The following is an 18836-nucleotide window of genomic DNA, read 5'->3' on the forward strand; positions in this document are numbered from 1 at the left end:
AGCTGGGTGACACAGGCATGTACACATGCATCGCCTCCACTCCCAGTGGCGAGGCCTCGTGGAAGGCCTACCTGGACGTTCAAGGTAAGCCAGTGGGCTGCTGCCTGCTGTCACTGTGGCTACACTCCATAATGACATTGAATTAAATACATTCAGTCTGTAATTGCTTTTTTAGTTGGAATGTCACAATCTTGCCACCACCCCAGGGAGTGTGCTTGAGTCTGTGTGTGTGTGAATGTGCTTGGTATGCATTCCATAGTCTGGCGTTACTGATAAAGTATTAATTTAGCTTTATAGAAAATGTCTCATGATACTCTCCTCTCTCTCCTCATGTTCAGAGTTTGGTGTTCCAGTGCAGCCGGCCAGACCCACTGACCCCAACCTGATCCCCAGCGCCCCCTTCAAACCTGAGGTCACTGACGTCACCCGTACCTCCGTCACTCTGTCCTGGAAGCCCAACTTCTCAGGAGCCACGCCCACCTCCTACATCATAGAGGCCTTCAGGTAAGAGCAGAGGACATAGGAGGTCACTTGTGACCAAAATAAATAAAGTGATGTCACAGTGTATTTGTATTTATTATGGATCCCCATTAGTTCCTGTCAAGACAACAGCTACTCTTCCTGGGGTTTATTATGGATCCCCATTAGTTCCTGTCAAGACAGCAGCTACTCTTCCTGGGGTTTATTATGGATCCCCATTAGTTCCGGTCAAGGCAGCAGCTACTCTTCCTGGGTTTATTATGGATCCCCATTAGTTCCTGTCAAGGCAGCAGCTACTCTTCCTGGGGTTTATTATGGATCCCCATTAGTTCCTGTCAAGGCAGCAGCTACTCTTCCTGGGGTCCAGCAACATTAACTTCTATGGGCTACGTGGGACGCTGCGGGACACTGCCAGTGAAATATCAGGGCGGCAAATGCAAAAACAACAAAATGTCATAATTCAACTTTCTCAAACATATAACTATTTTACACCATTTTAAATATACACTTCTCCTTGATGTAACCACATTGTCCGATTTCAAAAAGGCTTTACAGCGAAAGCAAAACATTAGATTATGTTAGGAGAGTACATAGACAAAAATAATCACACAGCCATTTTCCAAGCAAGGATATGTGTCAATAAAACCCAAAACACAGCTAAATGAAGCACTAACCTTTGACGATCTTCATCAGATGACACTCCTAGGACATTATGTTACACAATACATGTATGTTTTGTTCGATAAAGTTCATATTTATATCCAAAAATAGCATGTTACATTGGCGCATGATGTTCAGAAAATGTATTCCCACCAAAACCTCCGGTGAATGTGCACATCAATTTACAAAAATACTCATCATAAACGTTGACAAAATATATAACAATTATTTAAAGAATTATAGATAGACTACTCCTGGATGCAACCGCTGTGTCAGATTTTAAAATAGCTTTACGGAGAAAGCAAATTTTTCAATATTCTGAGTACATAGCTCAGCCATCACAGCGAGCTATACAGACACCCGCCAAGTTCGGGGCAACCTAAACTCAGAATTAGTATTAGAAATATTGTCTTACCTTTGCTGATCTTTGTCAGAATGCACTCCCAGGACTGCTACTTCCACAAGAAATGTTGTTTTTGTTCGAAATACTCCATATTTATGTCCAAATACCTCCGTTTTGTTCATGCGTTCAGGTCACTATCCAAAGGCATACCGCGCGAGCGCGGTACCAGAGACGAAAAAGTAAAAATGTTCCATTACCGTACTTAGAAGCATGTCAAACGCTGTTTAAAATCAATCTTTATGGTATTTTTAACGTAAAATTGCGATAATATTCCAACCGGACAATAGCATATTCATTCAAGAAGAAATAGGAAGGAACGGCGAGCTCGCATGACTGCGCATATCCAATCCCTTTGTTGCCAGGCAGTCCACTCAGTAACTGAGCTCCTATTATCTGCCCAGTGACAGGAGAATGCTCAAACCACTTTCTGAAGGCTGTTGACAGCCAATGGAAGCCTTAGGAAGTGCAACGTCACCCCACAGACACTGTAGTTTCGATAGAGAATCAAAAGAAGAACTACAATTCTCTGACTTTCCACTTCCTGCTTGGATTTTTCTCCGGTTTTTGCCTGCCATATGAGTTCTGTTATACTCACAGACACCATTCAAACAGTTTTAGAAACTTCAGAGTGTTTTCTATCAAAATATACTAATAATATGCATATTCTAGTTTCTGGGCCAGAGTAGTAACCTGTTTAAATTGGGTACGTTGTTCATCCGGCTGTGAAAATACTGCCCCCTACACCCCAACAGGTTAAGGCAGTTATATACAATTTAAAAAACATTACATTACATTTCACAACAGATTTCACAACACATTAAATGTGCGCCCCCAGGCCACTTCTCTACTACCACATATCATACGCCTACGGTCTGAGTGTGTATGAACTTTAAACCTGATGTGTAACATCCTGTTCTGTCTTCTCTCCTAGTCATGCGTCAGGCAGCAGCTGGCAGACCCTGGCAGAACATGTGAAGACTGAGTCGTATGTACTGAAGGGCCTGAAGGCCAGTGCTGTCTACCTCTTCCTTGTCCGAGCTGCTAACGCCTACGGCCTGAGTGACCCGAGCCCCATCACTGACACTGTCAAAACACAAGGTGGGTCTCTGCTCTCTCTTAATGACTTCAAATGGGCCGCTTTACGGTAGGTCCCTGTCTGGACCTTGTCCCTGTCTGAACTCTGTCCCGGTCTGAACCCTCTGCTGTACATACTGGACATGTGTTTATCGTGTGTGTGTGTGTGTGTGTGTGTGTGTGTGTGTGTGTGTGTGTGTGTGTGTGTGTGTGTGTGTGTGTGTGTGTGTGTGTGTGTGTGTGTGCAGATATCCCCCCCACCAGTCAGGGAGTGGACCACCGTCAGATCCAGAGGGAGTTAGGAGAGGTGGTCATCCACCTTCACAACCCCACCATCCTCTCCTCCTCCTCTGTCAGAGTGCAGTGGACGGTGAGTGGTTTTCTCTGCTTCAAAACACCACTTTAGGGATTACATTCCCAATGAGTGACTCTTGTAAAGTAATGTATGTACACTACCGTTCAAAAGTTTGGGGTCACTAGAAATGTCCTTGTATTTGAAAGTAAAGCTCTTTTTTTTTGTCCATTAAAATAACATCAAATTGATCAGAAATACAGTGTAGACATTGTTAATGTTGTAAATGACTATTGTAGCTGGAAACGGCAGATTTTTTTATGGAATATCTACATAGGCTTTCAGAGGCCCATTATCAGCAACCATCACTCCTGTGTTCCAAAGGCACATTGTGTTAGCTAATCCAAGTTTATTATTTTAAAAGGCTAATTGATCATTAGAAAACCCTTTTGCAATTATGTTAGAACAGCTTAAAACTGTCGTTCTGATTAAAGAAGCAATAAAACTGGCCTTCTTTAGACTAGTTGTTACGGCTGTCGTAGAGAGGGGACCGAAGCGCAGCGTGGTAAGTGTTCATTATATTTATTAAACAATGAAAACATTAGAATAAAGAAACAAAATGAAAAGCCAAACATTTCCATCAGGTAACGAAATACAAAACAGAAAATAACTACCCACAAAACACAGGTGGGAAAAGGCTGCCTAAGTATGATTCCTAATCAGAGACAACGATAGACAGCTGCCTCTGATTAGGAACCATACGTCTCTCGCAGGTCAGGGCGTGACAGTACCCCCCCCCCCCAAAGGTGCGGACTCCCGGCCGCAAACCTGAACCTATAGGGGAGGGTCCGGGTGGGCATCTATACTTGGCGGCGGCTCTGGTTCGGGGCGTAGCCCCCACACCGCCCGCTGATCCCCCCGCTTCTGTGTCGCCGGAGGAACCAGACCGTGGATCATCGCCGGAGGCTCTGAACTGCCGACCGCCGCTGAAGACTCTGGGCTGCAGACCGCCGCTGAAGACTCTGGGCTGCAGACCGCCACAGAAAACTCTGGGCTGCAGACCGTCGCTGAAGACTCTGGGCTGCAAACCGTCGCTGAAGACTCTGGGCTGCAGACCGTCACTGAAGACTCTGGGTTGCAAACCGTCGCTGAAGACTCTGGGCTGCAGACCGTCGCTGAAGACTCTGGGCTGCAGACCGTCGCTGAAGACTCTGGGCTGCAGACTGTAGCTGAAGACTCTGGGCTGCAGACCGTCGCTGAAGACTCTGGGCTGCAGACCGTCGCTGAAGACTCTGGGCTGCAGACCGTAGCTGAAGACTCTGGGCTGCAGACCGTCGCTGAAGACTCCGGGCTGCAGGGCGTCTCAGGAGGTTCCGGGCTGCAGGCCGTCTCAGGAGGTTCCGGGCTGCAGGCCGTCTCAGGAGGCTCCGGACTGGGGAGCGTCGCTGGGGGCTCCGGACTGGGGCGCATCGCTGGAGGCTCCGGACTGGGGAGCGTCGCTGAAGGCTCCGGACTGGAGAGCGTCGCTGTAGGTTCCGGACAGGGGACCGTTGCTGCAGGCTCCGTGCCATGGATCATCACTACAGGTTCCGCACCATGTATCATCACTGGAGGCTTTGTGCCATGGATCATCACTGGAGGCTCCAGGCCATGGATTATCACTGGAGGCTTCGTGCCATGGATCATCTCTACAGGCTCCAGGCCATGGATCATCCCTACAGGCTTCTTGCCATGGATTATCCCTACAGGCTCCGGGCCATGAATTATTTCAGCTGTGCTAACATAATTGCAAAAGGGTTTTCTAATGATCAATTAGCCTTTTAAAATAATAAACTTGGATTAGCTAACACAATGTGCCTTTGGAACACATGAGTGATGGTTGCTGATAATGGGCCTCTGAAAGCCTATGTAGATATTCCATAAAAAATCTGCCGTTTCCAGCTACAATAGTCATTTACAACATTAACAATGTCTACACTGTATTTCTGATCAATTGTATTTTATTTTAATGGGCAAAAAATGTATTTTACTTTAAAAAACAAGGATATTTCTAAGTGACCTCAAACTTTTGAACGGTAGTCTATATGGTTTATGTATTATTTTAATATCTATTCTGTATTTTGTATGTTTTAGCATTAATTTTAAAACTTAAATGCATCATTTTTATTGTTCGCTCCAAAGTCACCATGGAGAGTGGCTAGGTCTGGAGCGCTCTGTGCTCACGGTCGATTTGTTTGCCCACTCAGCAGTGCTAATGTGCTGGTGTCCTGTAGAGGACAGACACTGCACTGCGGAGAGAGAGAGAACAGAGAACAGACTGGAACCCTGTCAAAAGTCTCTAAGTATCCATCTGGTCAGGGCCAGTCACACTGGCCAGCACTGCTGCTGTAAGACCTGTCTTTCTGCTTGTCTGTCTGTCTGCCTGTCTTTCTGCCTGTCTTCAGTCAGAGCTAAACCAACCCACAGCGGCCCACTCACAACACTCCACAACACACAGTCCACTGCCATAAGCCGCCCAGCAGCGCAGCGTGCCAGCCTGTGCATTCTCAGATTGAAAACACTTGACTGCTGTTAAAACAAGTGAAAAGGAAGAGGTGTCCAACTAGTGCTCTCAGGCTGAAATGGATTGCAGATGTGGGAGGAGAGAGGGAGGAGGAGAAGGAGAAAGAGGATTATAAAGGAGGGGTAGAGATTAAAGGGCAGCTTGCAGAGGTGTTAGGACCTCTATGCTGTTAGATCGTGGATATCTTATTAAACACTGTTTGGCTACCATGATTCCATTGGCTCCATGTCTATCTACTCCAGGTTATGTTGAATAGAAGGAAAGTATAACTGTACACCTCCTCACTAGTTGCATCAGACATACTGTATTCTATAAACTGGCTTCTTATACAGTGCGTTCAGAAAGTATTCAGACCCCATGACATTTTATATTCCACAGCCTTATTCTAAAATTGATTAAATATACACTGTTCCTCATCAATATACACCTAATAACGCATAATGATGAAGCAAAAACAGGTTTTTAGACAATTTTGCAAATGCATTGAAAATTAAAAACAGAAATACCTTATTTACATAAGTATTCAGACCCTTTGCTATGAGACTCGAAATTGAGCTCAGGTGCATCATGTTTCCAATGATCATTCTTGAGATGTTTCTACAACTTGATTGGAGTCCACCTGTCGTAAATTCAATTGTTTGGAAACAATTTGGAAAGGCACACACCTGTCTACATAAGGTCCCACAATTGACAGGGCATGTCAGAGAAAAATACAAGCCATGAGGTCGAAGGAATTGTCCGTAAATTGTGTCGAGGCACAGAACTGGGGAAGGGTACCAAAAAATGTGTGCAGCATTGAAGGTCCCCAAGAACACGGTGGCTTCCACCATTCTTAAATGGAAGAAGTTTGGAACCACCGAGACTCTTCCTAGAGCTGGCCACCTGGCCAAACGGAGCAATCAGGGCAGGGGCCTTGGTCAGGGAGGTGACCAAGAACCCTATGGTCTCTCTGACAGAGCTCCAGAGTTCCTCTTTGGAGATGGGAGAACCTTCCAGAAGGACAACCATCTCTGCAGCACTCCACCAATCAGGCCTTTATGGTAGAGTGGCCAGATGGAAGCCACTCCTCAGTGAAAGGCACATGACAGCCAGCTTGGAGTTTGCCAAAAGGCACCTGAAGACTCTCAGACCATGAGAAACAAGATTTTCTGCCCTGATGAAACCAAGATTGAACTTATTTGCCTGAATTCCAAGCGTGACATCTGGAGGAAACCTGCTGTGGGGATGTTTTTCAGCGGCAGGGACTGGGAGACTAGTCAATATCGAGGGAAAGATGAACGGAGCTAAGTACAGAGAGATCCTTGATGAAAACCTGCTCCAGAGCACTCAGGACCTCAGACTGGGGCGAAGGTTCACCCTCCAACAGGACAACGACCCTAAGCACACAGCCAAGACAACACAGGAGTGGCTTTGGGACAAGTCTCTGAATGTCACTGAGTGGCCCAGCCAGAGCCTGGACTTGCACCCGATCGAACAGCTCTGGAGAGACCTCTGGACGCTCCACATCCAGCGTCATACCCAACAAGACTCGAGTCTGTCATCGCTGCCAAGGGTGCTTCAATGAAGCACTGAGTAAAGGGTCTGAAAACTTATGTAAATGTGATATTTCCGTTGCACAGTTCTGAGCCTAATGAGACCACCTGAGCCTGCATAATTATTTTTAGTGGAGGATAAAAAAAGTGCTGCCTACCTTTCCCAGAGACCTTGTTTGTTAGTACAGTACAGTACAGTAGTACAATACTCTACAGTAAAGTAATACAATACAATACACTACAGTACAGTACAGTAGTACAATACACTACAGTACAGTACAGTAGTACAATACAGTATAGTACAGTAGTACAATACACTACAGTACAGTACAGTAGTACAATACTCTACAGTAAAGTAATACAATACAATACACTACAGTACAGTACAGTAGTACAATACACTACAGTACAGTACAGTAGTACAATACAGTATAGTACAGTAGTACAATACACTACAGTACAGTACAGTAGTACAATACTCTACAGTAAAGTAATACAATACAATACAATACACTACAGTACAGTACAGTAGTACAATACTCTACAGTAAAGTAATACAATACAATACACTACAGTACAGTACAGTAGTACAATACACTACAGTACAGTACAGTAGTAGAATACTCTACAGTAAAGTAATACAATACACTACAGTACAGTACAGTAGTACAATACTCTACAGTAAAGTAATACAATACAATACACTACAGTACAGTACAGTAGTACAATACACTACAGTACAGTACAGTAGTACAATACAGTATAGTACAGTAGTACAATACACTACAGTACAATACAGTAGTACAATACACTACAGTACAGTAGTACAATACAGTACAGTAGTAAAATACACTACAGTACAGTGCTGTACAGTACCATTCTAGTTCACACCAATAGGTTGTATTGTAGAGTTTACACATACAGTAGAGGCACATGCATAGATGACCCCTGACTGACTACACAGAGCCTCTCTAAATCAAGATCTACCTTTACCAATGCTCTATTATACGATTTGATCTCTGTCATCATGGCTCTCTCTGTACCCTCAGCATATCCTGTCCCCTGGTGTGTGTGAGTCAGTCAGTATGAGAAGCTGCACTGTCTCCCTGATCCTAGCCTAGAGTTCCCAGTAAGTCAGGAGGAGACGGGCTGTGCTGTTCTGCGTGTCCTGTTCTAGCCTCCTGTAACCAGGACCAGACTCTCGGAACCTCTGGGCTATGACCTCATGGTGCGCTGTGGTTTCCAGACATCGCTGCCGCTCCAAATGGAACCGCTCCGCTGGCCGACACACACTCGGAGGGATGGATTGATAGATGGATGGACGGATAAGTGGATGGACCATGTGATGAGTTAGCACTCCGGACCCCGCCAGCCAGCCAGCCAGAGACAGCCACATTAGTAAAACTGGCCTACAGCTACAACTGAACTGTTTATTGATAATGTTCCAGAATGATGCTGAGAGACTTTCCACTGTAGAGTCACTGAGTGCCTAAATGGAGTTAAGCTGACCGTGTGTGTTATTATCTCCCCTGGCCACTAGGTGGAGCAGCAGTCTCAGTACATCCAGGGTTATAAGGTGATGTACCGTGCCTCTCCAGAGGGCCAGCAGAGGAGTGACTGGGCTGTGTTTGAGGTGAGAACTCCAGGGGAGGACAGTACTGTGGTGCCCCAGCTCAGGAAGGGAGTCACCTACGAGTTCAAAGTTCGCCCCTTCTTCAACGAGTTCCAGGGAACAGACAGTGAGGTCAAGATAGCTAAGACTCTGGAGGAAGGTGGGTGGACATGTCTGTGTGTGTGGGTGTGCATATGTGTGTGTGCGCGCACAGAGTTTGTCTGTGACCTTTGTAACTATGCATGTGTGTGAGAACAGCAGCTGTTCCCAGCGGGCGTAGAGACTAAAGGAGGATTTTATGTTCTGTGGTGTTTCTGTGTGTTAGGCCAGATGTTGTACTGTTGGAAAAAGTCCTGTGAAACCCAGAGGATGATGAACCCAAATACTATTTGTCAACTAGGTGCTGTGTTAATTATTGAAAAGGATGTGGTTGTGTGGCTACAAAAATCTTTCGGGGTTTGGGTGCAACCCAGAGCTCATATAGGCCATATGAAAGAGAGAAGCGTTGTGAAAAGTTATGTGGAATGAATGAGAGAGGAGCTGACTGAAATGGGTGTGGGTGTGTGTTTTCATTCTTCCTTGTTGTATTCAGCAAAGCTTTGTTGCTAATTGTGTTGCTAATTGTTTTTGTAGTTCAAACACGATGGCCTCACACCCGTGAGCAGGAATGCCATGATTTCATTACAGTCAATCGGAACGAGATTAAGAGTGTTATGTTGTATGTTGTCATAATAAATTAACTTTAATTAAACTCATCAGGGTAGACTCATCACAGAACACACAGGCGTAAACATTGCAATCAGAATTCTCTCTTTGTATGAATAAACAGTGATTTTTTAAAAATTTCCTTGTAAACCTTGTAACTTTCTCTGAACAAAGAAAAATAGTCATTTTAGTACAGACCCCTAGTGAATAGAGACAGTCCAACTGTGACTCTGTAATTTCTACTTCTGTTCTCTTCTGGATAGCATCCATTTATGAGAGCAGTAGAAGTGAGGAGAGAGCAGACAGTGTGTGTTACTGTTGATGGTGTATTATATTAACATGTGTTGTTGTGTCTGTCTATCTGTCTGTCCCCAGTTCCCAGTGCAGCCCCTCGAGGGGTTACCGTCACAGAGAGCGGGGACAATGGGACTGCCATCGTGGTCTCCTGGCAACCGCCTCCAGAGGAGGAGCAGAACGGGGTGGTCCAGGAGTACAAGGTGAGAACACTGGCAGGGACTCTGAAATTACCCATATATACTCTGAGTTTGGTCAAAGGTAGTGTACTAAGGTAGTGTACTACTATGTAGGTAACCCTGGCCTCTGGTCTGCAGGGTATATCTACTGTAACAACATGTAATTATTTGTAACACAGAGCGAGACAAAGGAGAGACAGACTAAGGTAATGATACATGGGTAGAGGTTATCATCTTCCTCTGTGCCTAGTGATCTCAGAGCTGGAAGAGACAGTAGGACGTTAATGTGTGGTGGTGGGTAGAAATGGTTGTGAAACAGTGCCATCTGCTGGACTAGATAGATGTACACAATTTCTGAGTTGTCCTGGGAGGCTCTCTCTCTGTTCCTTGGTGCAGGGGTATTCAACTCCTCATCTGCTGGGTCCGGAGCCTGCTGGTTTTCTGTTCTACCTCATAATTAATTGAGGTAGAAGGAGAAGAGGAGAAGAATTAGAGGAGAAGAATGGGGGGAAAAGCACTGGTCATTTCACCGTGTATTCCACATTGATTCAACAGAATTTAATTGAAATAATGTAGAAACAACATTGATTCAACCAGTGTGTGACCAGTGGGTTCAAGGTCCAGATTTGAATTTGAGTGCCTTCGTGGATTATTCAGACGTAGTCTAGGGAAGGACTAACTGATGTATTATCTATACAGCCATTCATTATATCCATATGTTATAGTCATACATTATATCCATACATTATAGCCATACATTATAGCCACACATTATAGCAGCCAAACATTTTAGCAGCCATACATTTTAGCCATACATTACAGCCATACATTACAGCCATACATTATACTCATATATTGTATCCATACATATAACCATACATTATACCCATTCATTACATCATAGTCATACATTATAGGCATACATTACAGGCATACCTTATATGTTGTATGCATACATTATAGGCATACCTTATAGGCATACACTATAGCCATACGTTGTATCAATACATTGTATATTCATCCTGCTGATTAATAAAGCTAATGATGAGAGGACTGCAGGCTTAAAATCTAGATAAGGATATATTTTCTGAACACCTATTGGCGCTTGGCCATTGGCCCACAAGCTACTCTTATGAGCCTCTTAAATCATTCGAATGGATTTCTTTGACTCTGCTCTGCTGGAAAGAGGGTTATGAATGGGAAAGACAGACAGAGAATCCAATCAAGGTAAAGACAACGGAAGAGTGAGATTATAGCAGGGAAAATAGAGCAAAGCTTGTGAGATATTTTGGGGAAGGCTTCTCTTGTTAAAATGTTTCATCTTTTACTGCAGTGGGCTAAATCAGGGTCACAGAGTGATTCCTGGTAGTCTTAAACCAATCTACTTTGAAACAAAAGTATAGACCTCACAAATACAGTATGGTTATGGGCTTAACAAAAGAAGACACCTGTACCATGGCGGATATAGAGTTGAAATGTATCACATTTTGAGTTTGCTTCCCAATATTACACTTTATATACATCACAGAAGACTGAAATATAACAAAACCATTTGACATAGAAAACACCAGATTTTCATTGTTAAAAAAAATAAAAATAAACGAAATTATGACAAATATTAATAGCATTCCACCCATGAGGCCAAAGGGGGCGCTTTGTGTCATTGACTTCAGGAAAGGGCTACTCCATTCCATATTTTTTTGGTACAGGTAAGCCTAATTTTGTAGTTCAGCCATAGCATTTCTCTCTCTTCCCTCTGCTCCACTCCCTCCTCTCTGTGTTCACTCATAAGTATTCTCTTTGTGTAACCCCCTCTCTGTGTTCACTCATGAGTATTCTCTTTGTGTAAGCCCCTCTCTGTGGCCAGCACACTCCTCATATAACATGCAGTGTGAGTACTGACATTTTAATTGGAACGTTTTTTTTGTCACAGGGAATGTAGGTTAGTGTTGGAGGGGAGCCACAGCAAAGTCAGTTTAAAAGTTAAGCCACTGTTAATTTTCCAGGTAAATGTTTTCTGCCGATAGGGTTTATAGTAATTTCATGGTTGTTAAATCTGGCGCGGGGAGCGTTCCTTGGTCATTACTGCGTCTGGTCCCTAGTGGCGCTTCTTCCCACCACGACTCCTAAAGCAGCCCCTCAGGCTTCTGGGGCTTTTTAACACTGCCCCCTACCTCCAAACACACACACACACACACACACACACACACACACACACACACACACACACACACACACACACACACACACACACACACACACACACACACACACACACACACACACACACACACACACACAGGTCTGTGTGTGAGGGCTGTTAACATATGGTGGTGGGGGTAAAGAAAGCAGAGGCGGCCAGGATCAAGATGCTGGGGTTAGCCAGGTTCAGGATGCTGGGGTTAGCCAGGTTGAGGATGCTGGGGTTAGCCAGGTTTAGGATGTTGGGGTTAACCAGGTTCAGGATGCTGGGGTTAGCCAGGTTCAGGATGCTGGGGTTAGCCAGGTTCAGGATGTTGGGGTTAGCCAGGTTCAGGATGTTGAGGTTAGCAGCCCTCATGCTGAGGTGAATGTATGAAGCACTGTGTGACCTGGATTGAGTTAGCCTGAGAGAGCCCTCTCTCCCCTCTGTGAGTCACTGACAAACCTGCGCTGCTGCTGCTGCAGTAGGGTTATGGAGGTGATTACTGACCCACACTTTGCTTTTCATGGGGTTAGGTTACACTCACTCAGACAGGGGGGACATGTTATGGCTCCCACAGCTAATACTGACTCTGTGTGGAACACACCCAGACAAACAGAAAAATGTGTCCCAGTGTTTTTATATGTGGAATACCTGGGTGGAATAATTCAATCTGCGCTGGGTGCTGAAATGATACATTAGCATCAACCAGCAGTAGCTAACTTGCTGTACATGTCACACCACCATCAGAACACTGTTATAATGTCTCATTGCTCTCTCTCTGTCCTGTCAGATCTGGTGTTTGGGGAATGAGAGCAGGTACCATATCAACCGTACGGTGGACGGCTCTACCTTCTCCTTGCTGATCTCCAGCCTGGCTCCAGGGATCCGTTACAGTGTGGAGGTCGCAGCCAGCACTGGGGCAGGCCCAGGGGTCAAGTCTGATGTCACCTTCTTCCAGATAGGTGAGTGGAGGAGAACTCTGACCTGCATTTCTCTGCGCCCAGCAGAAGGTTCAAATAACATGATTTCCCTCGGGTGGAAGAGGAGGGAGAGGAGGGATATGTCCTACTATGTGTCCTCACTTGTTAACTCCTTACAGTGTGGATTCCAAGGCTTACTGCCTAATAACTTCCCCACCTTCTTTAACCGCAATGGCTGGCAAATAGTCAATGGACATTTTGTAGTATTGACTTCCCTTTAATCTTATTCTGAAGGGTTTATTAATCTACGTTTACAGCTGTCATATTAATATTAAAGGAGTGTTATGACATCGTTTTACAATGAAGCAAATCCTTGAATTCCTTTGTGCCCCTGTCTGCTCACCTGGTCTTGGTCTATAATAGTGGTTAGATGTGGAACTGAAATGATTACCGTACCAATTATAGCCACGGTAGACCTCATACACAGTGCTTGATGAGCATGACTGACAGTGACACTCAATGTTATTCTATCTTAATGCCGTGTTTACCACTGTCAGTGTACAGCCTCAATGGTTTTCACCTGACTGACATTGTGATAAAACGTTTCATGAAATTCTTGCTAGGCAGCAGTTCAGTGCTTGTAGCTTGGCTGCCCCACCCTGCTCTGCTCTGTTCTGCCCTGATCTGTTCTGCCCTGTTCTGTTCTGCTCTGTTCTGTTCTGTTCTGCCCTGCTCTGTTCTGTTCTGCCCTGCTCTGCTTTGCTCTGCTTTGCCCTGCTCTGCTTTGCACTGCTCAGCCCTGTTCTGTTCTGCCCTGCCCTTCTCTGCCTTGCTCTGCTCTGTTCTGTTCTGCCCTGCCCTGCTCTGCCTTGCTCTGCTCTGTTCTGCCCTGCTCTGCTCTGCTTTGCTCTGTTCTGCCCTGCCCTGCCCTGCTCTGCCTTGCTCTGCTCTGTTCTGCCCTGCTCTGCTCTGATTTGCTCTGTTCTGCCCTGCCCTGCCCTGCTCTGCCTTGCTCTGCTCTGTTCTGTTCTGTTCTGCCCTGCTCTGTTCTGTTCTGCCCTGCTCTGTTCTGCCTTGCTCTGCTCTGTTCTGTTCTGTTCTGCCCTGCTCTCTGCCCTGCCCTGCTCTGCTCTGTTTCTGTTCTGCCCTGCCCTGCCCTGTTCTGCCTTGCTCTGCTCTGTTCTGTTCTGTTCTGCCCTGCTCTGTTCTGTTCTGTTCTGCCCTGCCCTGCCCTGCTCTGCCTAGCTCTGCTCTGTTCTGCCCTGCTCTGCTCTGCTTTGCTCTGTTCTGTTCTGCCCTGCCCTGCCCTTCTCTGCCTTGCTCTGCTCTGTTCTGTTCTGCCCTGCCCTGCTCTGCCTTGCTCTGCTCTGTTCTGTTCTGCCCTGCTCTGCTCTGTTCTGTTCTGCCCTGCCCTTCTCTGCCTTGCTCTGCTCTGTTCTGCCCTGCTGTTCTGCTCTGCCTTGCTCTGCTCTGTTCTGCCCTGCCCTGCTCTGTTCTGTTCTGTTCTGTTCTGCCCTGCCCTGCCCTGCCCGCTGCCCTGCCCTGCCCTGCTCTGCCTTGCTCTGCTCTGTTCTGCCCTGCTCTGCCCTGCTCTGCCTTGCTCTGCTCTGTTCTGCCCTGCCCTGCTCTGCTCTGCTCTGTTCTGCTCTGCTCTGCTCTGTTCTGTTCCTGACTGCCCTGCCCTGCTCTGTTCTGGTCTGTTCTGCTCTGCTCTGTTCTGCCCTGCTCTGCTCTGTTCTGTTCTGTTCTGCCCTGCTCTGCTCTGTTCTGTTCTGTTCTGCCCTGCTCTGCTCTGTTCTGTTCTGTTCTGCCCTGCCCTGCTCTGCCTTGCTCTGCTTTGTTCTGTTCTGCCCTGCCCTGCTCTGTTCTATTCTGCCCTGCCCTGCTCTGCCTTGCTCTGCTCTGTTCTGTTCTGTTCTGTTCTGCCCTGCCCTGCCCTGCTCTGCCTTGCTCTGCTCTGTTCTGCCCTGCTCTGCTCTGCTTTGCTCTGTTCTGCCCTGCTCTGCCCTGCTCTGCCTTGCTCTGCTCTGTTCTGCCCTGCTCTGCTCTGCTTTGCTCTGTTCTGTTCTGCGTTCTGCCCTGCTCTGTTCTGTTCTGTTCTGCCCTGCCCTGCTCTGCCTTGCTCTGCTCTGTTCTGTTCTGCCCTGCCCTGCCCTGCCCTGCTCTGCTCTGTTCTGTTCTGCCCTGCCCTGCCCTGCCCTGCTCTGCCCTGCTCTGCTCTGTTCTGTTCTGCCCTGCTCTGCTCTGTTCTGTTCTGCCCTGCCCTTCTCTGCCTTGCTCTGTTCTGTCCTCTGTTCTGCCCTGCCTCCTGCTTCTGCCCTGCCCTGCTCTGTTCTGTTCTGTTCTGTTCTGCCCTGCCCTGCTCTGTTCTGTGCTCCCCTGCTCTGCCTTGCTCTGTTCTGTTCTGTTCTCCCCTGCTCTGCCTTGCTCTGCTCTGTTCTGCCCTGCTCTGCCTTGCTCTGCTCTGTTCTGTTCTGCCCTGCTCTGCTCTGTTCTGCTCTGCTCTGCTCTGTTCTGTTCTGTTCTGCTCTGCTCTGCTCTGTTCTGTTCTGTTCTTCCCTGCTCTGCCTTGCTCTGCTCTGTTCTGCCCTGCCCTGCTCTGCTCTGTTCTGCTCTGCTCTGTTCTGTTCTGTTCTGCTCTGCTCTGCTCTGCTCTGTTCTGTTCTGTTCTTCCCTGCTCTGCCTTGCTCTGCTCTGTTCTGTTCTGCACTGCCCTGCCCTGCTCTGTTCTGGTCTGTTCTGCTCTGCTCTGCTCTGTTCTGTTCTGCCCTGCTCTGCTCTGTTCTGTTCTGTTCTGCCCTGCTCTGCTCTGCTCTGTTCTGTTCTGTTCTGCCCTGGCCTGCTCTGCTCTGCTCTGCTCTGTTCTGTTCTGTTCTGCCCTGCCCTGCTCTGCCTTGCTCTGCTCTGTTCTGTTCTGCCCTGCCCTGTTCTGTTCTGCCCTGCCCTGCTCTGCCTTGCTCTGCTCTGTTCTGTTCTGCCCTGCTCTGCTCTGTTCTGTTCTGTTCTGCCCTGCTCTGCCCTGCTCTGCCTTGCTCTGCTCTGTTCTGCCCTTCTCTGCCTTGCTCTGCTCTGTTCTGTTCTGTTCTGCCCTGCTCTGTTCTGTTCTGCCCTGCCCTGCTCTGCCTTGCTCTGCTCTGTTCTGTTCTGCCCTGCCCTGCCCTGCTCTGCTCTGTTCTGTTCTGCCCTGCCCTGCCCTGCCCTGCTCTGCCTTGCTCTGCTCTGTTCTGTTCTGCCCTGCTCTGCTCTGTTCTGTTCTGCCCTGCCCTTCTCTGCCTTGCTCTGCTCTGTTCTGTTCTGCCCTGCTGTTCTGCTCTGCCTTGCTCTGTTCTGTTCTGTTCTGCTCTGCTCTGTTCTGCTCTGTTCTTCCCTGCTCCTTTCTGTTCTGTTCTCCAGTCGAAGAGGCAATGTTCTAGTGCGTAACAAGAGCAATAAACCATGAACTCTGGCACAACTGTGTGTTTTGAGATTACATGTATTTATTAACCCTTTATTAGCTTACCTGTCAAGATCATGATACTGGAGGGGCTGTAAGACCCAATGTAGCAAGTTATTTTTCAGACAAATTTCTTCTCTCTCCATTTGTCATGTGGAGAGTCAAGACCAGCTACAGTGCACGTGTACACTGTGTATGTACAGTATAGTACTGTTGATACCTGGCACATCAGTCAGTCATGACTTTGTATCCTTACACAGGATGCATTATAGCTACCTGGGATGAATATAATTCAGTCTTCACTCATATGGCCCAGGCTATTTAAGATCCTCTGTTAGAATACTCCACAGATCTGAGCTACGACAAATCTGCTCACGGTAAAGTGAATAAATGATAACAACATGAAACAGCGGTGATGGGTGCTTGGTAGAGAGACAGCTGTGTGTCTGTGTGTGTTAAACGTGGGCTGGGATGGGCATGGAGAAGCAGGAAGCTGTGACTGATACAATTTCTCTCACTTGAGGGCTTCCAGCGGCGCCTGTTGCCATGTTCCAACACTGGAATGGAAAAACGCCCCTGCGGGACCTGCGCTTCACCCTAATGCATTTGTCACACTATAGGCTTGTTTGCGTCATGGCATAGCAGCCTAGATACCTGTACAATCCCTGAGGACTGTTTAGTCACATTGGTACTCTGCTTCCATCCTCACAGAAACAGTCATGAAATCCACATAGTAGTGGGGAAGGAGAGAAAAAAGAGAGAGAGGGCTCCCCAACTCGACAAAGAGAGAGAGAGAGAGAGAGAGAGAGAGAGAGAGAGATGGGAAGAGGTAGCAACACTGGAACTTTGGGAAACCTGTTTGCCTCTGGCTGAGTGAGTCTGTAAAGATAAAAGTGGTTGCAACATGAAACAAGAGAGAGATAAAAAAAAGAGATGAAGAAAGTTAGAAAAGCAAGTTGACATGAAGACATTTCTTAGGGGGACAACACTCTTTCATGTGAGGCACAGAGAGAATAGACAGATGAAGAAAACAGGCCTTTGTTGTGTGATCACTAGTTCTGACGGTTCATTTTGACTAGTAGAACAGTAGCAAAAGCTAACAGAAAGACATACCCAAGCTGCACATTAAAGGGCTATAGTGTGCTAATGACTAGTACTATGTTTTTATTAGTACTGCTGTGATCTCATTCGCTGTAATAATATCTAATAGAATGTTGCTCAGTGTGTGATTATGCTTCTTTAAGTCTTCCTGGGTGTGTGTAATATTCCGGTAGTGTGCTTCCTGGTTCAACTCTGATACGAATAGATTATGCTTAAATCTCCTGGGTTGAGACCTTTTGTCTATTCACCTGTCATTGTTGACTGGGATCAGTTCTGGGATCAATTCTGAAAGCCTTTTGTAATAGAGAGAGCGTTCCATCTCTGCAGCTCCACAGCCCAGGCCCAGCCTTACACTCACCTGCAGAGATGAAAGAAGTCTTTTGTATGTCAGAAGAAAAGACAACATTCATATTTATGCCCTTTCCTGACTTCATTTAGCTTTTTCTACCCCCTACTTCAAAATCATTCCCTGTTTCAGGCTTTTCCACTTGGTTTGAACTTTTGTGTTTAGAATAAATCAAATCAACTTGTATTTGTCACATGTACCGAATACAACAGGTGTAGACCTTACAGTGAAATGCTTACTTACAAGCCCTTAACCAACAATGCTTTAAGAAGTTAAGGAAAAAAGTGTCAAGAAAAAAATAGATGAGTAAAAAATTGAAAATAACAAATAATAAAATGTCCTTTCTTCTCTCTCTCTTTCTCCCCTTTTTACTGCTTCCCATTTCCTCCCTCCTTTCTCCTCCCTTGCTCATTCCTGTGTACTTTCTGCCTCCTCTGACACACGACCTGCTCTGGCCCGCTGACATTCCTGACCGTCTCCTTTCATCCTTCCTAATCCCTTCTTTATGTCTTCACCATCTCTTGCTTTCCCCTCTCTGCCTTTATCTCCTCATTCCATCACTCTTCCATCACTACCTCCTTCTCACCCCTCCCACTCTCCTCTCCTCACCCTGCACCCCTCTTCTCTCCTCTCATCTCCTCACCCCTCTCCTCTCCTCTCCTCTCATCACCTCAACCTGTACCCCTCTCCTCTCCCCTCCTCTCCTCTCCCCTCCTCTCCTCTCATCTCCTCACCCTGCACCCCTCCTCTCTCATCTCCTCACCCTGTACCCCTCTCCTCTCATCTCCTCACCCTGCACCCCTCTCCTCTCATCTCCTCACCCTGCACCCCTCTCCTCTCATCTCCTCACCCTGTACCCCTCTCCTCTCATCTCCTCACCCTGTACCCCTCTCCTCTCATCTCCTCACCCTGCACCCCTCTCCTCTCATCTCCTCACCCCTGTACCCCTCTCCTCTCATCTCCTTACCCTGTACCCCTCTCCTCTCATCTCCTCACCCCTCCTCTCTCCTCTCATCTCCTCACCCTGTACCCCTCTCATCTCCTCTCATCTCCTTAC

At 46.7% G+C, this 18836-nt stretch overlaps 1 protein-coding gene across 3 annotated transcripts in view; it reads left to right on the top strand.

Annotated features, from left to right (window-relative positions):
* robo1 (roundabout, axon guidance receptor, homolog 1 (Drosophila)) overlaps window positions 1-18836 on the top strand; it is a 652577-nt gene that overhangs the window by 558030 nt on the left and 75711 nt on the right. For all 3 annotated transcript variants that reach the window (XM_045703986.1, XM_045703985.1, XM_045703987.1), the window contains 7 exons: window positions 3-84; window positions 339-504; window positions 2475-2641; window positions 2866-2987; window positions 8545-8776; window positions 9697-9818; window positions 12770-12941. In XM_045703986.1, the coding sequence (XP_045559942.1) occupies window positions 3-84; window positions 339-504; window positions 2475-2641; window positions 2866-2987; window positions 8545-8776; window positions 9697-9818; window positions 12770-12941 (1063 nt within the window). The remainder of the gene's footprint in view (window positions 1-2; window positions 85-338; window positions 505-2474; window positions 2642-2865; window positions 2988-8544; window positions 8777-9696; window positions 9819-12769; window positions 12942-18836) is intronic.

This window comes from Salmo salar, chromosome ssa20 (genome assembly GCF_905237065.1).
Source record: "Salmo salar chromosome ssa20, Ssal_v3.1, whole genome shotgun sequence".
In the NCBI taxonomy this organism is placed as follows: domain Eukaryota; kingdom Metazoa; phylum Chordata; class Actinopteri; order Salmoniformes; family Salmonidae; genus Salmo; species Salmo salar.